Source organism: Procambarus clarkii, chromosome 14 (assembly GCF_040958095.1).
Source record: "Procambarus clarkii isolate CNS0578487 chromosome 14, FALCON_Pclarkii_2.0, whole genome shotgun sequence".
Classification (NCBI taxonomy): domain Eukaryota; kingdom Metazoa; phylum Arthropoda; class Malacostraca; order Decapoda; family Cambaridae; genus Procambarus; species Procambarus clarkii.
In genome coordinates, this window is record NC_091163.1 from 2229362 (window position 1) to 2250981 (window position 21620).

The following is a 21620-nucleotide window of genomic DNA, read 5'->3' on the forward strand; positions in this document are numbered from 1 at the left end:
ATCATGCTGATAACTGTGTAACAAAATGTTATCATATTATTTATCAAAACTCAGTAATGTCAGTAAGACTAGTGGGTGTAATAAAGTAACCTGTAGGGTGTGGGCGTGGGCAGGCGTGGGCTGACGCAGGAGTGGGTGGAGGTACAGCTGTCCATCTTGTAGAGTTATCCTGGCGGAGCAGCAGCCATCTTGGTCTTCATGGACGGCCAACACCTGGCCAGCTTCCACCAACCTCTTGACGGCCAACACCCGGCCAGCCTCCACCAGGCTCTTGATGGGCTCCCTCATCCTGCGGAGGTCCTCAACCTGTGGTCAGTGTCAGCCCCATTATCACCTGTGATCAGTGTCAGCCCCCTTATCACTCAACCCGTTCTCGCACTTTCTTACAGTCAATATTGACTTATTAAATACGTGCATATGTGACATACTAAACATACTAGTTTACCTTGAAAAGCTTCATAGAAAACACAGACCTTACCTAACCTTCTTAGTATGTTAAGATAAGCATCTTATTGCTTCGTAATTACAATTATTACTTAACCTATACCTATAATAGGTCGAGTAATAATTGTAATTACGAAGCAATAAGATGCTTATCTTAACATACTAATAAGGTTAAGTAAGGTCGGTGTTTTCTATGAAGCTTTTCAAGGTAAACTAGTATGTTTAGTATGTCACATATGCACGTATTTAATAAGTCAATATTGACTATACGAAAGTGCAAGAACGGGTTGTATCACTTGTGGTCAGTGTCAGTCCCATTATCACCTGTGGTCAGTGTCAGCCCCATTATCCCCTGTGGTCAGTGTCAGCCCCATTATCACCTGTTAACAGTGTCAGCCCCATTATCACCTGTTGACAGTGTCGACCCCATTATCACCTGAGGTCAGTGTCAGTCCCATTATCACTTGTTAACAATGTCAGCTCTATTATCACCTGTTGACAGTGTCAACCCCATTATCACCTGTGGACAGTGTCAGCCCCATTATCACCTGTGGACAGTGTCAGTCCCATTATCAGCTGTGGTCAGTGTCAACCCTGTTATAACACAGACAGTGTCAACCTCATTATCACACACTGAAAGTGTCAACCCCGTTATCACACATGGACAGTGTCAACCCCGTTATCACACATGGATAGCGTCAACCCCCATTATCACACACGGACGATGTCAACCCATGTTATCACACACGGACGGTGTCAACCCCTGTTACCACACATGGACAGTGTCAACCTAGCCAGCCAGTGTCAACCAACCTAACCTCAAGATAACCCTGTTATCACACACACGGACTGTGTCAACCCCTGTTATCACACATGGACAGTGTTAACCCCTGTTATAACACACGGTAAATATGTAAACACACACCCTTAGGTAAATATGAGAAAGACAAGAACCGCCCCTTAACCCTTAAGTTGCGCAATACATCATATGATGGGTTGAGTGACTTGCTATAAATTGCACATCCCATCATATGATGTATTGGAGTACTACGCAAGATTTAAACGGCCTGCGGATACACGGGGGTTCACCTCCCCTTCATCAGGGCTCTTGTAAACAGACGCCATTTTTATTTAAATCGTGGGCGAAATTCCCGGGTGTGAGAGCCTCAGTATTGAGTGAGCCACCAAGCCTGACGCACGCAGCATGAGCTCACAGCACTTCTGTTCAGCTTATGACTACAGTATCGCCTAAAACTGCCATAATATACATGTTCATGCTATTATTTAGGGATGATATTATTACAGAAGACCCCTGACTGTGATAAAAATGACCAGGATTCTGATAATAGCAGGATTGTTGTGATAATTAGCGCTGTAGTGGGAGGAGTAATCTTGGCAGGGAGGGAGGTAGCATTGTCTGCTGACTGTGTGTGACCACCTTTTACTGTCTGGGACTCATTATACCAGCTTAGTTGTTCACTATGGTAAACAAAACATGCAGATACTTATATATAGTCTGTATATAAAAGCAAAAACAGTATGGTGGGAGGAAAATGGTGGCGAGTCAGGTGAGGTGAGGGAGGCAGGGAGTTGCAGCCAGTGGCGGGCTGCCACTGGCTGCCACTACCACTCAGCATACCAACTTAGTGGTTCGTTATGGTGAACACGAATATAGATACTTATATATAACTTGTATATACAGTGTAATAACAGCAAAAGGAGTGTGTGGGGAAGAAGCCATTTTGGTGATGGGTGTGACAACATCTGCATGACTTGTTATGTTGGTAGGGGTGGCCACTATGCTCTTTGGGCATTATACCGGCTTAGTTGAAGTTATAGTGAACAAAACATGTAGATACTTATATATAACGTCTGTATATAGTGAATAAAAGTAAAAACAGTATTGTGGGAGGAGAATGTGGGTAAGTCAGGTGAGTTGAGGGAGGGAGGAAGTAGCAGCCAGTGGCGGGCTGCCATTGGCTGCCACTGCCACTCAGCATGCCAACTTAGTGGTTCATTATAGTGAACACGAATGTAGATACTTATATATAACGTCTGTATATAGTGAATAAAAGCAAAAACAGTATGGTGGGAGGAGAATGTGGGCGAGTGAGGTGTTGAGGGAGGGAGTGAGTGGCGGGCTGTTGTGTGGCGGTCACTCCTCATTGCTTTTTTACTCATAATACCAACTTAGTGCTTCATTATGGTGAACAAAACATGCAGATACTTATATATATATATATAACCTGTGTATATAGTGTAGTAACCAACAAAGTATTTGTTCACTGTTTGTTGAACATAATAATTGAATCAACAATATGCACACCATATTTTTGAGTACAGCGATGATTCACTCTTTTTATTATATGAATATATGACACTCCACACTATTGAATAATATTACAGCAAAAAAACTACGAAAAATCAATCAGAGACATTGAAATAATTAAGTAATTATCTCTTTGTAGCCACTCCTGCCTGACAGCTAAGAGCAACAGACTGTCTGGGACGCACGCTGAGTCAGCGCCTGTTTTTTGCCAGACTTCCCCGCCCTATAGTGGGCAATATATGCCACTTATGATTTTTTATTATTTTTCCCATGATCAGAGAACACAAATTAACAGGTTTAGAATTATATATATATATATATATATATATATATATATATATATATATATATATATATATTATTAAATATGACCGAAAAAGTAAGATTAATAATTCTAACACGAATTTTCTCAATCTTTCGTACATTACGCTTCACTGTTGGAGGTAAATCAAAAATTAATTCTCCAAAATTCATTTTTATTTCTAGTCTGACGCGACACGGGCGCGTTTCGTAAAACTTATTACATTTTCAAAGACTTTAGTTCACAAATACACAACTGAATAGAACTTACGTATCTCCGATTTTATATCTACATTTGAGTGAGGTGGGAGGGGTGATGTGGCATTAACACAAGACAGAACAAGAGGGGATATTAATAGGGTATTAAAAGTATCAACACAAGACAGAACACAAACAATGGGTATTGAATAGAAGTGTTTGTAGAAAGCCTATTGGTCCATATTTCTTGATGCTTCTATATTGGAGCGGAGTCTTGAGGTGGGTAGAATATAGTTGTGCAATAATTGGCTGTTGATTGCTGGTGTTGACTTCTTGATGTGTAGTGCCTCGCAAACGTCAAGCCGCCTGCTATCGCTGTATCTATCGATGATTTCTGTGTTGTTTACTAGGATTTCTCTGGCGATGGTTTGGTTGTGGGAAGAGATTATATGTTCCTTAATGGAGCCCTGTTGCTTATTGCTTATGCAATAAGCAACAGGGCTCTCTTGTTCTGTCTTGTGTTAATGCCACATCACCCCTCCCACCTCACTCAAATGTAGATATAAAATCGGAGATACGTAAGTTCTATTCAGTTGTGTATTTGTGAACTAAAGTCTTTGAAAATGTAATAAGTTTTACGAAACGCGCCCGTGTCGCGTCAGACTAGAAATAAAAATGAATTTTGGAGAATTAATTTTTGATTTACCTCCAACAGTGAAGCGTAATGTACGAAAGATTGAGAAAATTCGTGTTAGAATTATTAATCTTACTTTTTCGGTCATATTTAATAATATATGTCTACAGGAAAGACTGCTACCAAAATATACTAATATATATATATATATATATATATATATATATATATATATATACATATATATATATATATATATATATATATATATATATATATATACAGTGGTACCTAGCATAACGATCGCCCCAAAAGACGAATATTTTGGGTAACGAACGGCCCGATCGGCGTCAAATTGTCTCGTATGACGAACGCTGGTTTGAGTAACGTCAACACCACATGGTGGGGTCGCGCTGCTTCTTGCACATTCTTAGACGCCTCCGACGATGCACATAAATTATGTTGTTCTTGTTTAAAGATGCTAATGATGCTGGGATATAAAAGGGTGACTGCTGAGATGTTGCAAAGCATTGACGTTTTTGTAGGAAAAAAGAAATGAAATATCTGATATACAACAAATGTCAAAAAGGTTCGTTCGGTGTTCGGCAGGTAGGCTGCTCCATTATAACAATCTTTCTTTGTTTCAAATGTATTCCATTTGTTTTGTATTTGTCATTTACGTCTCAATAATGGAGAAGCCTACCTTACATACACTGAATAAACCATTATGACATTTTCCTTTCATCAAATGTGTTCAATATTTATTTTTCATTTGTCTTATAGCAAAAGGTTCGTTCGGTGGTCGGCAGGTAGGCTGCTCCATGTTTCTTACATACAAAAAACGTAAATAATAAAAAAAAATTAAGAATTTTTAAAACCAGTACAAATGTCAAAAAGGTTCCTTCGGTGGTCTACAGGTCGGCTGCTCCATGTTTCTTAAATAAAAAAAAAACGAAAAATAAAAGAACTGTTGAAACGATTTGAAAAATGGACAAATGCCATAAAGGTTCGTTCAGTGTTTGTCGGGTAGGCTGCTCCATTATTGAGACGTAAGTGACAAATACAAAACAAATGGAACACATTTGAAACAAAGAAAGATTGTCATAATGGAGCAGCCTACCCAACAAACACTGAACGAACCTGTTGCTATAACGAATATGAAAGACAAGGGCTGCTGGCTGGGTTAGTACTGAGTGAGCAACCATTTGTGGCACACGTGCCTCTGGCTCTCAAACACCTGTCCCACACGGTGTTGAAAGACTGCGCTCAGTCGGTGAAATTCAGACCCTATTGTTTGAAGAACATAAGGGTCATAACATTGGTGAAGCTAGGCGCAATAAGGGCTTAACACAACGGTCCGATGCCAGTGATACAGCACCTATGAGGATGATACAATGAGCGTATCCAGTTGTAGCTCTGAGCCCCACCCTTGCCATCTTGAATTTATATAGATGATTTAGCAGTCTCCGTGGTGTAGTGGTAAGACACTCGCCTGGCGTTCCGCGAGCGCTATGTTATGGGTTCGTATCCTGGCCGGGGAGGATTTACTGGGCGCAATTCCTTAACTGTAGCCTCTGTTTAACGCAACAGTAAAATGTGTACTTGGATGAAAAAACGATTCTTTGCGGCAGGGGATCGTATTCCAGGGACCATAGGATTAAGGACTTGCCCGAAACGCTACGCGTACTAGTGGCTGTACAAGAATGTAACGACTCTTGTATATATATAAAAAAAAAAAAAAAAAAAAAAAAAAAAAAAAAAAAAAAAAATACATAGATGAATCGTTTTTTGCGTTCAGTGATGAGGCATCTGATACCAGTAGCATAGATGAACAGTGTTAGCGGCTTCCATGATGGTGTTCATTGATATATTCAAGAATACCTGAATCTCTTCCTGACTGATGGACACTCTTTGAGGCTAGCTGAATCTCTTCCTGACTGATGGACACTCTTTGAGGCTAGCTGAATCTCTTCCTGACTGATGGACACTCTTTGAGGCTAGCTGAATCTCTTCCTGACTGATGGACACTCTTTGAGGCTAGCTGAATCTCTTCCTGACTGATGGACACTCTTTGAGGCTAGCTGAATCTCTTCCTGTGTGTGACCTTACAAAGCGATCTTTTCAAGACTACCTTACAAATTGAGCTTTTCCTATAATCGTTTCAATACTACCTTATGCTTTACAAGCTTGGCTACATACCACCTACAAGTACTATAGCCAAGGGTGCACGCGAGTGCGTTACTTGCAAGCACACAGAACGATGAAACAGGAAACGAAAATCTATCTGTAGCTGGTGCAAGGAGAGCAAAGTCGCGCTGTGTACCATGGACTACTTCGTTGACTATTATGCACCTCCAGAGTACTGAGTGTGTAATACAGTGTGTTACTGTGTAAATAGTATGTGAAACTGTACATATTGTAATTTTAGTGAATTTTTACCACGTAATATTGTGACAATAAACATTTATTGTGGACACATTACTGACACATGTATCACAGTTTCATGGAAAATTATGAACATTCTACTGTATACATATTGTAAAGGTCACAAATATGCATCATATACGATAAAAGAAACAAATAAAACCGCATTGGAAATACATAGAAAAAATATTTGAAAATATATTTGTGGCACACGCTGTGCTTGAATGGCCTGCGCGACCGTGTCTGGGAGCTTCACACACGGGCGACCAGCCCTGATGACGTCACAGCACACCTTGTCTGCGCCCTCACAGCCAAAGTAAGTGGAATTTGGTAATTATTTTTACATAGACATGTTCAGGGATGGTAATTTATCATTTTGCAAAGAAAAATGATATTTTGGGGAACATTTGATGTCATGCACACTGGGGGAATTTCACAATAAACACAGTGCATCACACTGGTTACATGGGGGACACTCGTTTTGTATGACGTCCATTTCAGATGACGAACATGGAACGGATTAAATTCGTTATGCGAGGTACCACTGTATATATATATACTGTAACCCCGCGATTATCCGGGATTCGAACATCCGAAAAACGCCCTTATACGGCCAAAATCGTGAACGGATAAAGTTATCACAATATCCGGCCAAAATAGCCACAGGGACCGGATTAAAGCAGGTTTTCTGCAGAAATTACACTATCCGGTCAGTCCCCCAGATAATCGTGCCTTTGTCCGTATATGAAAACATGAGGCAGGCCATACGGTATTAATCCCGTCTGCCCGAGACTCGAGGCGCATGGTGTAGGTGGGGGTGGGGTGGGTGGGTGGTGTTGGGAGGGTGGGAGGGGTGCATCAGGAGGGACTACCTGGGTACAGGAATTACCATTAATTTTAGAACAATTAATCATAGCCAAAAACAAATAAAATAACTACTAGTAATTATGTAATAACAAATAAATAAGTTTCCTAAAAGCATTGTGCACAGGCTGAAGTTTCCTTAAAAAATATTGTGAATTTTTTTCCTCCTGACGGCCTACGTAACGCTATGGCTGCCCCAAGTGGACCTGTCCAACACTGGTCAACCCATGTGCGTCCGTCCCTCGTGTTATACACAGTGCTGCGCCATTAGTGAAATATTTTGTTAAATAACTTTTTTATTTTCATAGTAACTTTGAACATTTTTGGCCAAGACTATGTCTGGTAGCAGCATCAATCGTTCTGGAGGTGTTAAGAGGAAGAAAGTTGTCCTAACAATTAAAGACAAGTCACAGTTATACGCCTCAACCAGTGCGGCCTCAGTGTTGCGCCATTAGTGAAATATTTTTTTAAATAACTTTCTTAATTTTCATAGTAATTTTGAACATTTTTGACCAAGAATATGTCTGGTAGCAGCATCAATCGTTCTGGAAGTGTTAAGAGGAAGAAGATTGTCCTAGCAATTAAAGACAAGTTACGTGTTGTTCAAACAGTGAGGCGTCACAGGCAGCCAAGCGCCTTCAACAAGTGAGGCGCCACAGGCAAGCCAAGCTCCTTCAACAAGTGAGGCATTATAGGCAAGCCAAGCGCTTTCAACAAGTGAAGTGATGATCGAGTGGAGACAGTATTTTGGTATGCGCCTGTGGGTGACAAACACTAATTAGCCCTGAGCATCACGAGGGTTAAGGATGACGTTTAACGGAGTGAAGTATATGACAGAAATGCTTTGGAATGCCAGAAAATTGCAATGTGACGAAGATGGCCAACTGTGGTCAATAAGACAAGACCTCTCAAAGGAGGACAGAGAAAAGTTGAAAATGAACTTCAATGAAGCGAAACGTTTAAATGGGGATAGAAATGAAGACAGAATTTTTTTTTCTACGGTGTCAGGGACTGGAAAGCATGTGAAACGGTACATAAAGACAAAGCAACAAAATCATTAAAGGAAGGAAGGGGGGGTGTAAAGAACACAGGGAAGGGGAACATGTTCCTGAAAATAGTATACGCCAACACAGATGGAGTGAGATAAAAAATATTGGAGTTGAAGGATATAATCAAGCTCAAAGTCCCAGATATTGTCACATTAACCCCTTAACTGCGTTGCCTCCAAATGTGACACCCCCCGCAGTGCGCAGGAAATAAATTATCTGGAAAAAAATCGTATTTCTTTTTAAAGTGTCAAAAACCCATCCCTCAGTATGGGTATGTAAAAAAAAAGTCGAAATTGTACTTACTTTGGCTGCTATGGGGTCCAGAAGTTGGGGCGTGACGTCATCATTCCCCGTGCGCCCGTGCCGTAAGCTCTCGGGGGTGGTGGGGCGCTCGGGGCGGGGCGCGCGAGGTGCCGCAAATATATTTTCGTTCATTTTTTGCGCACCTTTCCAAATACATTTTCATTGTTTTTATTTGCCAATCCAATGTATAATGAACACGTACACTATAATATCGCAGTACAACATCCGTACTGTCCGTAGACACTGTGTTATGTGCATGAAACTTGTGTACACATATGCAGCAGATATTTACTATGTATCATGCTAATTTGTGTATATATACAATCTATTTACACACTGTACACTGTCACACACTATATACATTCACCATCAACACATTCAGAACACCCATAGCAGCTGCTTCGTATGGGCCAATAGCAGCTGCCTCGTATGGGCCAATAGCAGCTACCCCGTAAGGGCCAATAGCAGCTGCCCCGTATGGGTCAATAGCAGCTGCCTCGTATGGGCCAATAGCAGCTGCCTTGTATGGGCCAATAGCAGCTGCCTCGTATGGGCCAATAGCAGCTGCCTCATAAGGGCCAATAGCAGCTGCCTCGTATGGGCCAATAGCAGCTGCCCCGTATGGGCCAATAGCAGCTGCCTCGTATAGGCCAATAGCAGCTGCCTCGTATAGGCCAATAGCAGCTGCCTCGTATGGGCCAATAGCAGCTGCCTCGTATGGGCCAACAGTAGCTGCCTCGTATGGGCCAATAGCAGCTGCCTCGTATGGGCCAATAGCAGCTGCCTCGTATGGGCCAATAGCAGCTGCCTCGTATGGGCCAATAGCAGCTGCTTCGTATGGGCCAATAGCAGCTGCCTCGTATGGGCCCATAGCAGCTGCCTCGTATGGGCCCATAGCAGCTGCCTCGTATGGGCCAATAGGAGCATTTGGCCATGAACACATTCAGAACACCTCGAATGAGAGCAGCCACACCCAGCCAGTCTCCCTCACTCCAACATCTTACTCGCCAACATAGCTCCTCCCACCATATTGTTATAGTTCTTATTACACATGTTCTATATACCTATCTACATGTTTTATTTACCAGAACTATGCAAGTAAGCCGGTATTGTGTCCAAACAGTACAGTGGCCACCATACACTGCATGAAAAATCACACAGCAGACGACGCTACGATTACGTCGCCTCCCTCACCAAAATAGCTCCTCTCAACATTCTCCTGTTGCTGTTCTTACACTATATACACACACTATATATACCCATGTACATATGTGTTGCCCATAGCGAACCACTAAGCTAGTATGGTGAGCAAAACAAGAGTGGCAGCCACACACACAATGAGGCTACCTCAATTCTCGCCCTCCCTCCCTCATCAAAATTCCTCCTTCCACAATACTACGCACAACGCTAATTATAACCACAATCCTGGTCACTAATTCCTGTAAATTAATAATTGACCACACGTTTATTTTGAAAAGGAACCTAAGAAATCATTTGAAGATTCCTAGATGAACGAAATAATGCTGTGGTGCTGTGGCTAGCGCTGTGAACATCGTGAACAGCATTGAATCACTGATATTTGAACATTGTACCCAGTCATTATCACACTCAGGCTCTAATATAACACTATCATAGCTAAATAATACAAGTTATATATATATATTTTGACATTATTAGGCGATGCTGTGGTCACATGCTGAACAGCAGTGCTGTGCGCTCATGCTGCGAGCGCCAGCCTTGGTTGCTCACACACTACTGAGGCTCCCACACCCGGGAATGTGGACCACGATTTTTTTTAAAGATGGCGTCTGTTTACAAGAGCCCTGAGGAAGCTGATGTGAACCCCATGTAGCCGCGGGAGTTTTGAATGGAACAGGAAAAATACAAATACCCGGAGGCGCGTTGCGCAAACCAGACGTGAGCCTGCAGGCGCATTGCGCAGTTTAAGGGTTAACAGAGACGAAACTTGAAGAAAATATTTTAAATGAGGTCGTATTCCCAAGGGGCTACTCAATTTGGAGACGTGACAGGAAAACTAGGAAGGGGGGAGGAGTTGCTGTGCTGGTGAAAGAACACCTGAAGGTAAGAGAATTGATGTTTGAAAACCCTCGAGATATTGATATAATGGCATTGCAGCTCTGGAATCAAGATGATAAGCTGATAATTTTAAATGCCTACAGCCCACCAGCAAGCAACACATAGACAAAGGAAGAACTGGATGACAAACGAGAGGGCCTCACAACGGTCATGAGAGAGATTATGGTAAGAGCTGACAAAGATAAATCCCGATTGTTGGTACTGGGGGACTTTAACTTTAAGGCAATAGACTGGGAGGCCTACGAGGCAAGAACAGAGGACATTTGGACAGGCAGATTTATAAACCTCATCTTGGAGACATTTATGTATCAACACGTGGATAGGAGAACATAGACCCCACACAACCTATATATTATGTGAGAAATCTTTAAAGAATTCTGATAAAGAAAGAGATCTAGGGGTGGTTCTAAATAGAAAACTATCACCTGAGGACCACATCAAGAATATTGTGCGAGGAGCCTATGCCACGCTTTCTAACTTCAGAATTGCTTTTAAATACATGGATGGCGATATACTAAAGAAATTGTTCATGACTTTTGTTAGGCCAAAGCTAGAATATGCAGCAGTTGTGTGGTGCCCATATCTTAAGAAGCACATCAACAAACTGGAAAAGGTGCAAAGACATGCTACTAAGTGGCTCCTAGAACTGAAGGGCAAGAGCTACGAGGAGAAGTTAGAGGCATTAAATATGCCAAAACTAGAAGACAGAAGAAAAAGAGGTGATATGATCACTACATACAAAATAGTAAGAGGAATTTATAAAATCGATAGGAAAGATTTCCTGAGACCTGGAACTTTAAGAACAAGAGGTCATAGATTTAAACTAGCTAAACACAGATGCCGAAGAAATATAAGAAAATTCACTTTCGCAAACAGAGTGGTAGACGGTTGGAACAAGTTAGGGGAGAAGGTGGTGGAGGCCACCACCTTCATGACAAAGAGTGCTGGGAAGACAGGACACCACGAGCGTTGCTCTCATCCTGTAACTACACTTAGGTAATTACGTCAAGCAGGCCAGAAGAATAAGGGAAGGGGATGTTCCGTCAGTACTGGATCTAGTATTCACCAGGAAAGACGAAGAGGTATTTGACATCCAGTACCTTCCTCCCTTGGGAAAGAGTGATCACATCCTCTTGGACATTAAATACGCTATGCGATATAATCTAGTAGAGAATGGGGACAGTGAAACAGTTGTTAAACTCAATTTCAAGAGAGGATGCTATGGGGAACTTAGAAATTTTTTTCTTGGGTATAATTGGACAGACTTGTTGCTAGGCAAGGAAGTAAATGAGATGTATGCCAAATTTTGTACAATATATGATGAAGGCACACAAACATTCATACCAAAACAGATATGCAGACCTAGGAAACAGGGTTGGTTCAACAGAAATTGTGAGAGGGCCAGAGATCAAAAGACTCAAGCATGGAATCATTATAGAAAGAGGCCAAACCCCAAAACATACCAGCAATACAAAGATGCAAGAAACAACTACACGTCAGTAAGGAGAGAGGAACTTTGAAAACGGTATAGCAGACAAATGTAAATCAGATCCAGGCCTTTTCTATAAATTCATTAGGCCTTTTCTATAAATTCATTAAACGTAAGCTGCAGGTAAAGGATAATATTCAGAGGTTGAAAATGGGGGACAGATACACGGAAAATGGAAAGGAAATGTGTGAAACATTAAACGAAAAGTTCCAAAGTGTGTTAGTACAAAATGAGATCTTCAGAGAACCAGACACAATAAGAATTCCAGAGAACAACATAGAGCATATAGAGGTGTCTAGAGATGAAGTGGAAAATATGCTAAAGAAGCTAAGTAAGAACAAAGCAGTTGGTCCAGAGAAACTCCAGATGGAGTTTTAAATTGGGTTCTGAGAGAATGTGCATCTGAGCTCAGCATTTCACTTCACCTGATCTTTCAGGCATCCCTGTGTACAGGAATTGTAGCAGACGTGTGGAAACAGGCTAATATAGTTCCAATCTACAAAAGTGGCAGCAGGGAAGACCCCCTCAATTATAGACCTGTATCATTGACAAGTGTAATAGTGAAATTATTGGAAAAACTAATTAAAACTAAATGGGTAGAACACCTGGAGAGAAATGATATAATATCAGACAGACAGTATGGTTTTCGATCTGGAAGATCCTGTGTATTGAATTTACTCAGTTTCTATGATCGAGCCACAGAGATTTTACAGGAAAGAGATGATTGGTTGACTGCATCTATCTGGACCTAAAAAAAAAGGCTTTCGACAGAGTTCCACATAAAAGGTTGTTCTGGAAACTGGAAAATATTGGAGGGGTGACAGGTGAGCTTCTAACATGGATGAAATTTTTTTTGACTGATAGAAAAATGAGGGCAGTAATCAGAGGCAATGTATCGGACTGGAGAAATGTCACAAGTGGAGTACCACAGGGTTCAGTTTTTGTACCGGTGATGTTCAATGTCTACATAAATAATCTACCAGTTGGAATACAGAATTATATGAACATGTTTGCTGATGATGCTAAGATAATAGGAAGGATAAGAAACATAGATGATTGTCATGCCCTTCAAGATGACCTGGACAAAATAAGTATATGGAGCACCACTTGGCAAATGGAATTTAATGTGAATAAATGCCATGTTATGGAATGTGGAATAGGTGAACATAGACCCCCCACACAACATATAAATTATGTGAGAAATCTTTAAAGAATTCTGATAAAGAAAGAGATCTAGGGGTGGTTCTAGATAGAAAATTATCTCCTGAGGACCACATAAAGAACGTTGTGCGAGGAGCCTGTGCCACGCTTTCTAACTTCAGAATTGCTTTTAAATACATGGATGGCGAAATACTAAAGAAATTGTCCATGACTTTTGTTAGGGCCAAAGCTCGAATATGCAGTGGTTGTGTGGTGCCCATATCTTAAGAAGCACATCAACAAACTGGTAAAGGTGCAAAGACATGCTACTAAGTGGCTCCCAGAACTGAAGGGCAAGAGCTACGAAGAGAGGTTAGAGGCATTAAATATGCCAAAACTAGAAGACAGAAGAAAAAGAGGTGATATGATCACTACGTACAAAATAGTAACAGAATTGATAAAATCGATAGGGAAGATTTCCTGAGACCTGGAACTTCAAGAACAAGAGGTCATAGATATAAACTAGCTAAACACAGATGCCGAAGAAATATAAGAAAATTCACTTTCGCAAACAGAGTGGTAGACGGTTGGAACAAGTTAGGTGAGAAGGTGGTGGAGGCCAAGACCGTCAGTAGTTTCAAAGCGTTATATGACAAAGAGTACTGGGAAGACGGGACACCACGAGCGTAGCTCTCATCCTGTAACTACACTTAGGCAATTACGGACAGTGTCAACCCCGTTATCAAACATGGACAGTGTCAACCCCGTTATAACACATGGACAGTGTCAACCCTGTTATCACACATGGACACTGTCAACCCTGTTATAACACACAGACAGTGTTAACCCCGTTATCACACACGGACATTGTCAACCCTGTTATAACACATGGACAGTGTCAACCCCGTTATCACACACGGACAGTGTCAACCTCGTTATAACACACAGACTGTGCCAACCCCATTATCACACATGGACAGTGTCAACCCCTTTATCACTCATGGCATATATATACGCCATGAGTAACATGTCCCATGGTGCGCATGGCGAATATATATGCCACAGGGTGCCAGGCACGATTCAAATGGCTCACGGCGACACGGGGTTCACATTAGCTTCCTCAGGGCTCTTGTAAACAGACACCATGTTTAAAGAAAAGCATGGGCAATATTCTCAGGTGTGAGAGGCACAGTACTGTTGGAGCAACCAAGGCTGGCGCACACAGCATGAGCAAACAGCATTGCTGTTCAGCTTATGACCACAGCATCACCAAAAAATGTCAAAATATATAACTGCTATTATTCAACAATTACAGCATTACAGATGACCCCTGACTGTGATAAAAATGACCAGGATTGTTGTGATAATTAGTGCTGTGGGAGGAGTAATGCTGAGGGACGGAGGGAGATAGCATTGTTTACTGACTGTGTGGCCACCTGTTATTGTCTGCATTTACCATACCAGCTCATTGGTTCTCTATGGTGAACACAAATGTAGATACTTATATATAATGTGTGTATTAGTATAATAACAGCAAAAGGATTATGTTGGGTGGAGCCATTTGGGTGACGGAGGTGGCGTCGTCTGCATGACTTGTCTAGCTGTGTAGAGGGTGGCCACTATACTCTTTGGGCACCCTAGCTTAGGTATAGTTACGGTGCATACAACATGTAGATACTGATATAATGTGTGTATATAGTGTAATAACACTGCAAACGGTATTGTTGGGGGAGAAATTTTAGTACGTGTGAACTTGAATGAGGGAGGCAGCCGCCAGCTGACTGTGTGTAGCGACGTCTCTTAGTCCCTGAACAAACTATATCAGCTTAGTTGTACAGTTGTGGCGAACAAAACATATACGTACTTATATATAACGTCTGTATATAGTGTAACAACACCACAAACAGTATTGTTGGGGGGAAAGTTTAGTGCACGTGACCTTGAATGAGTGAGGTTACCTTGAGGTTACCTTGAGGTGCTTCCGGGGCTTAGCGTCCCCGCGGCCCGGTCGTCGACCAGGCCTCCTGGTCGACGGAGGCAGCCGCCAGCTGACTGTGTGTAGCGATGACTCTTAGTGCCTGAACTAACTATATCAGCTTAGTTGTACAGTTGTGTTGAACAAAACATATAAGATGCTTATATATATATAGATACATATATAGATACTTACTATATGGATACTATATAGATAATATAGATACTTATATATAACGTCTGTATATAGTGAATAAAATAAAAAACAGGATGGTGGGAGGAGAAAGTGGGCGAGTGAGGCGTTGTTGACGAAGTGGCAACGAGTGGCTGGCTGGTGTGTGGCAGTCACTCTTCGTTGCTTTTTGACTCACAATACCAAGTTAGTGGTTCGTTATGGTGAACAAAACATGCAGATACTTATATATAACCCGTGTATAGAGTGTAATAACATCAAAACTATTTGTTTATTGTTTTATGAACATAATAATTGAATCACTAATATGCACACCATACTTGAGATGAGAAATCATCTTGAGATGATTTCGGGGCTTTTTTTATTTAGTGTCCCGTGACAGCTGACTAATACCCAGGTACCTATTTTACTGGTAGGTAACAGGGGCATAAGGTGAAAAAAACTCTGCCCATTATTTCTCGCTGGCGCCCGGGATCGAACCCGGGACCACAGGATCACAAGTCCAGCGTGCTGTCCGCTCGGTCGACCGGCTCCTAATGAAATGACATAATGAAGATATTGTAACTCATTTTCTGGATTTAGTGAACAGAACTCAAGATACAAGTAGCTGTGATAGTGGGTTTTGTGGTGTTACTTTGGTGGAGGAGTGTTGTCTTAGCACCTCACCCAGCCAAATGAGACCATGTGATGTCACACGGGTAAAGTGAGCAAAGATTGTCCTCTAGTTAACCCTCAAACCGCGCATATCATATATAAATGATATCAGTGACAAAACCGAAACAGCGCACATCATTTATATATGATTTCGAGTCTAGCGCTATAATTTAAATGCCCTGCCTGGGATAGGGGCAGCCATAGTACAGCCACGACCGATAGTTGCCAGATGCCACCTAGAAAAAAAATCCAGGCCAACATTCTTGGGTGTTACAGCATCAGTATTGAGCAAGGCACCAAAGCTGGCGCACGCAGCACGAGCTCACAGCACCGCTGTTCAGCTTGTGACCACAGCATCGCCTACAAATACCATAATATAAATGATACTGCTATTATTTAGCAGTGACAGTATTACTGAAACCCCCTGACTGTGATAAAACTGACCAGGATTCTGATAATAGCAGGAGTGTGGTGATATTTAGCGCTGTGCTCCATGGAGGGAGGAGTAAGGCTGTGGGAGGGAGGGAGGGTTGTGGCGTCATCTTCTGACTGTGTGTGGCCACCATTTATTGACTGCACTCACCATACCAGCTTAGTGGTTCGCTATGGTGAACACAAATGTAGATACTTATATATAACGTGTGTATAGTGTGAGATAACAGCGAGAGGAGAAGGTTGGGAGCCGCTATTTTGGTGAGGGAGGAGCGTCGTCTGCACAACTTGGCATGGTGTTTACAGATGGCCACTATGGTCTTTGGGCACCATACCAGCTTATTTGTACAGGAATGGTGAATAAAACAGGTAGATACTTATATATAATGTGTGTATATAGCATAATAACACCACAAACAATATTGTTGGAGGACAAATATTAGTGCGTCTGGCCTTGAGGGCGGCCGCCGATCAGCTGACTGTGTGAGTAGCTACGTCTTTGTGCCTTTACTCACCATACAAGCTCAGATGTACAGTTATGGTGAACAAAACATGTAAATACGTATATATAACGTCTGTGTATAGTGAATAAATACAAAAGAGTATTGTGGGAGGTGAATGAGGGTGAGTGAGGTGGTGTTGAGGGAGGGAGTGGCAGTGAGTGGCTCGCTGGTGTTTGGCGGTCACTCCTTGTTGCTTTTTGACTCACAAGACCAACTTAGTAGTTCGTTATGGTGTACAAAACATGCAGATACTTATATATAACCTGTGTATATAGTGTAACAACAGCAAAACTATTTGTTTATTGTTTTATGAACAATAATTGAATCACTAATATGCACACCATAATTTTGAGTACAGCGATGGTTCACACATTTTATAATATAAATATACCACAATTCACTGTATGGAATAATATTACTGCAAAAAAAAAACTAAGAAAAAATCAATCAGAGACATTGAAATAATTCAATAATAATATATTTGTGGCAACTGCCGTCTGACAGCTCGGGCGGAGTAGACCTCGTCTGGCTAAGGCTCTGCCAATGCCCCTTTTTTGCCACACTTCCCTACCCTATTGCGGCTAAAATATGCCACCTACGATTTTTTTTTCCGTGATCAGGGAACAAAAATAAACACTTCTATAAGACGAAAGAATTTTTTGGTTTTTTTTTTTTGTTGCGCCTGTGGGTGTGAATTCCATTTGGGCCCCTAGCGGTTTGAGGGTTAAACTGCAAGTGCCTGCCCTGTGCAAATTAGAAGAGCTTCATCTCCTGAAGCCTCACTCTCACTAGGAGAGTGAGACATGTTCAGTGACATGAATGTAAAGTACAAAGATTTCTATATACCAGGTCAAAAGCTAGTTATTGACGACGAGCTTATATTTTCAAGTCCAGTACCTTCAAGTATTTTGAAGCAGAATATCCCCCCCTCCAAATGCCACAGATTTGGAGTGAAATTCTTTGTTCTGTGTGATTGTGAAGCAGGACTAGTGATAGATATGATACTTTATATAAGCACAGACGTAGACATTCCCAGTAGTGATCCACTTGGATTCAGGCAGTGTAGTAAAGACATTCAAGGCTTTATTGCTGAACATGGGGCACATTTTATTTACAGACAATATACCAGTCCCATGCTAACTAGGTTCCTACTTGAACATAAGACAGGGGTTTGTGGCACAGTAAAGTCACAAAGGAGAGAAATGCCTGTGTTTGATCAAAGCATTTAACCACCGTGCTGCGCAGAGTTTATTGAGAAATTCCCCTGGTGTGCATGAAATGAAGTGTTCCAAAAAAATAATTTTTTCTTTGTAAAATGATAAATTCCCTTCCCTGAACATGTCTATGTAAAAATAAGTACCAAATTCCACTTACTTTGGCTGTAGAGACGTGGACAAGATGCACTGTGACATCATCAGGGCCTGGTCGCCCGTGTGTGACTCGCCCAGACACGGTGGCGTGGGCCATTCAAGCACCGGGTGTTGCCACAAATATATTTTCAATTATTTGTTTTATGTATTTCCAATGCGGTTTTATTTGTTTTTTATCGTATATGATGCATATTTGTGTCCTTTACAATATGTATACAGTAGAACGTTCATAATGTTCCATGGAACTGTGATACATGTGTCAGTAATGTGTCCACAATAAATGTTTATTATTGCAATATTACCTGTTAACAATTCACTAAAATTACAATATGTACAGTTTCACACACTATTTACACAGTAACACACTGTATTACACACTCAGTACTTCGGAAGTGAGTAATAATCAACGAAGTAGCCCATGGTATACAGCGCGACTTCGCTCTCAGTGCACCATGTACAGATAAATTTTCGCTTCCTGTTTCTTCATTCTGTGTGCTTGCAAATAACACACTCACATACACCCTTGGCTTTAGAACTTGTAGGTTGTATGTAACCAAGCTTGTAAAGCATAAGGTAGTATTGAAAAGATAGGAAAAGATCAATTTGTAAGGTAGTCTTGAAAAGATCGCTTTGTATGGTCCCACACAGGAAGAGATTCAGTTTACCTCAAGAGTGTCTGTCAGTCAGGAAGAGATTCAGTTAGCCTCAAGAGTGTCCGTCAGTTGGGAAGAGATTCAGGTATTCTTGAAAATATCTATGGAAAACACCACCATGGAAGCTGCTAACACTATTTATCTATGCTATTTGTATCAGATGCATCATCACTGAACGCAGAAAACGATTCATCTAAGTATCATCTAAATAAATAACATAGGATTGCAAGGGGTGACGCTCAGAGCTACAACTGGATACGCTCGCTATATCATCCTCATAGGTGCTGTATCACTTGCATCCGACCTTTGTGTTAGGTCCTAATTGCGCCTGGCTTCCCCAATATTATGACCCTTATGTTCTTCAAACAATAAGGTTTGAATTTCACCGACAGAGCATTATCTTTCAACACCGCGTCGGACAGGTGTTTGGGAGCCAGAGGCGCATGCGCCACCCCCGGTTGCTCATTCAGTACTAACCCAGCCAGCAGCCCTAGGGCATTCTGGGATTCTTTTCCAAGATGGCTGCCTTTCACTGGAGGTCCTAAGCGTCCATTTCGTACACAACCAACCTTGTACACATTTAGAATTGGTTAGGAAAAATCAAAACGAGTTTTCTCGGTTGGCGCAGTTTCCCGCCGACCGAGAAAACTCGGTTGGCGCAGTTAAGTGGTTAAGTAGCTGAATGTCAGCTGAGAAAAAGCGACCATGTTAGCAGTGTGGTGGAATGACAGGCATGAAGTGAACAGGTTGACAACTATTACAATGTAAGGAGTGTGGTGGAAAGACAAGCATTGAAGTGAACATGAAGTTTGACAGTCTCCGTGGTGTAGTGGTAAGACACTCGCCTGGCGTTCCGCGAGCGCTATGTCATGGGTTCGTATCCTGGCTGGGGAGGATTTACTGGGCGCAATTCCTTAACTGTAGCCTCTGTTTAACGCAACAGTAAAATGTGTACTTGGATGAAAAAACGATTCTTCGCGGCAGGGGATCGTATTCCAGGGACCTGCCCGAAACGCTACGCGTACTAGTGGCTGTACAAGAATGTAACAACTCTTGTATATATCTCAAAAAAAAAAAAATGTTGGCAACTATTCACACTAAGAACATAAGAACAAAAGTCAGGTGCAGTCACAGTGTGAGGGTGTGTTAGCTGGAGCTCCGATTGTAGTAACATTATTATAACAATAATGGAATGATTAGTGAAGGAATTGATGAATCTAGTTGGAACTCTGAGAGCAGAGATGGATTCCCTACGAGAGGAGGTACGACAGCTGAAACATCGGGAAGAAACGAAGGAGGAGACCAATATTAACAAGACCTCGTCGTGGAAAGTCGTTAAGGACAGGGGTCTTAAGAAGACCTTGATAAGGCCGCCTACAGACGCCCTAAGGACAGCAAATTCATTTGCCGTGTTGGAGGATGAGTGCTGTGGTGAGCCTGCAGTTCACTCGGAACGGAAATCAGCGAGGAGCAGCGGAGCGCGGGCCCCTCAGGTGCTCAGGCAGTTAAGGAGGTACCGAAGAGAATTTTGGTTGTGGGAGATTCCCAGGTGAGGTATTTAGACAGGACGTTTTGTGCCAGAGATAGGGGGAACAGGTTAAGGGTCTGCTATCCGGGAGCTGGAATTGGAGATATTGTTGACAACATGAAAGATATTATGACGGGAAATGGGAACAAACCCATTATTTGTATTAGTGCGGGGGGGTAATGATGTTGGACGAGTTAGGAGTGAGGAACTGATAAAGAAATTTAACAAAGCCATAGAATTAGTTAGGAGCAAGGGAGGAATCCCGATCATATGTGGTATTCTTCCAAGAAAGAGCGTTGGGAATGAATGGTTGTCGAGGGCACTTGGTGTCAATTGCCGGCTGGAAAGATAATGCAAATCAAATGCAATATCTTTATAGACAATTGGGAACTCTTCTATGGAAGAAATTAAATGTATGCTCGTGATGGGGTGCATCTATTGAGGGCTGGGGTTGTTGCTGTTGCAAATTCGTTGGAACCAGTGGTTAGAGGCATTTGATTGGGTTTAAACTGTTGGTAGATAGTGGTATGGGAATTGATAGGGAGGAAGGAGGTAATAAAAATATGTGTTTGTTGGAGAAACAATTTGGCAAAATGATCAGGGAAAGAGAAAGGCCTCGACATATGAAAAAGCAAATATTATTATAATAGGAGTTATATATAGGCCACCAAATTTAGACAGAATGGAAGCAAAGCATCTATGCGATGAAATATCTAGAGCATCTAGATCTAACAGTATTTATGTCATGGGTGATTTTAATTTTTGTGGAATAAACTGGGTGAACAAAAAGGGAATAATGAAGCAGAAGACTTTCTAGAATTAATTGACGATTGCTTTCTTACGCAACATTTTAAGGAACCAATGCGGGGAAATAATATTTTAGATTTAGTGTTAACTAACAGGGAAACACAAATTAAGAACATGGAAATAGGGAGTGAGCTAGGGAACAGTGATTATAAAGAGATCAGATTTAGCATAGAATTGAACAGATCTGTAGGAGAAAATTCTGTTAAAGTGCCTGATTTTCGAAAAGCTGATTTCA

At 41.6% G+C, this 21620-nt stretch overlaps 1 protein-coding gene across 4 annotated transcripts in view; it reads right to left on the minus strand.

Annotated features, from left to right (window-relative positions):
• The window catches only part of LOC123771039 (tripartite motif containing 13), a 127735-nt gene that overhangs the window by 25332 nt on the left and 80783 nt on the right, over positions 1 to 21620 (minus strand). For all 4 annotated transcript variants that reach the window (XM_069324248.1, XM_045763301.2, XM_045763320.2 and 1 more), the window contains one exon: positions 91 to 306. In XM_069324248.1, coding sequence (XP_069180349.1) covers positions 91 to 306 — 216 coding nt within the window. The remainder of the gene's footprint in view (positions 1 to 90; positions 307 to 21620) is intronic.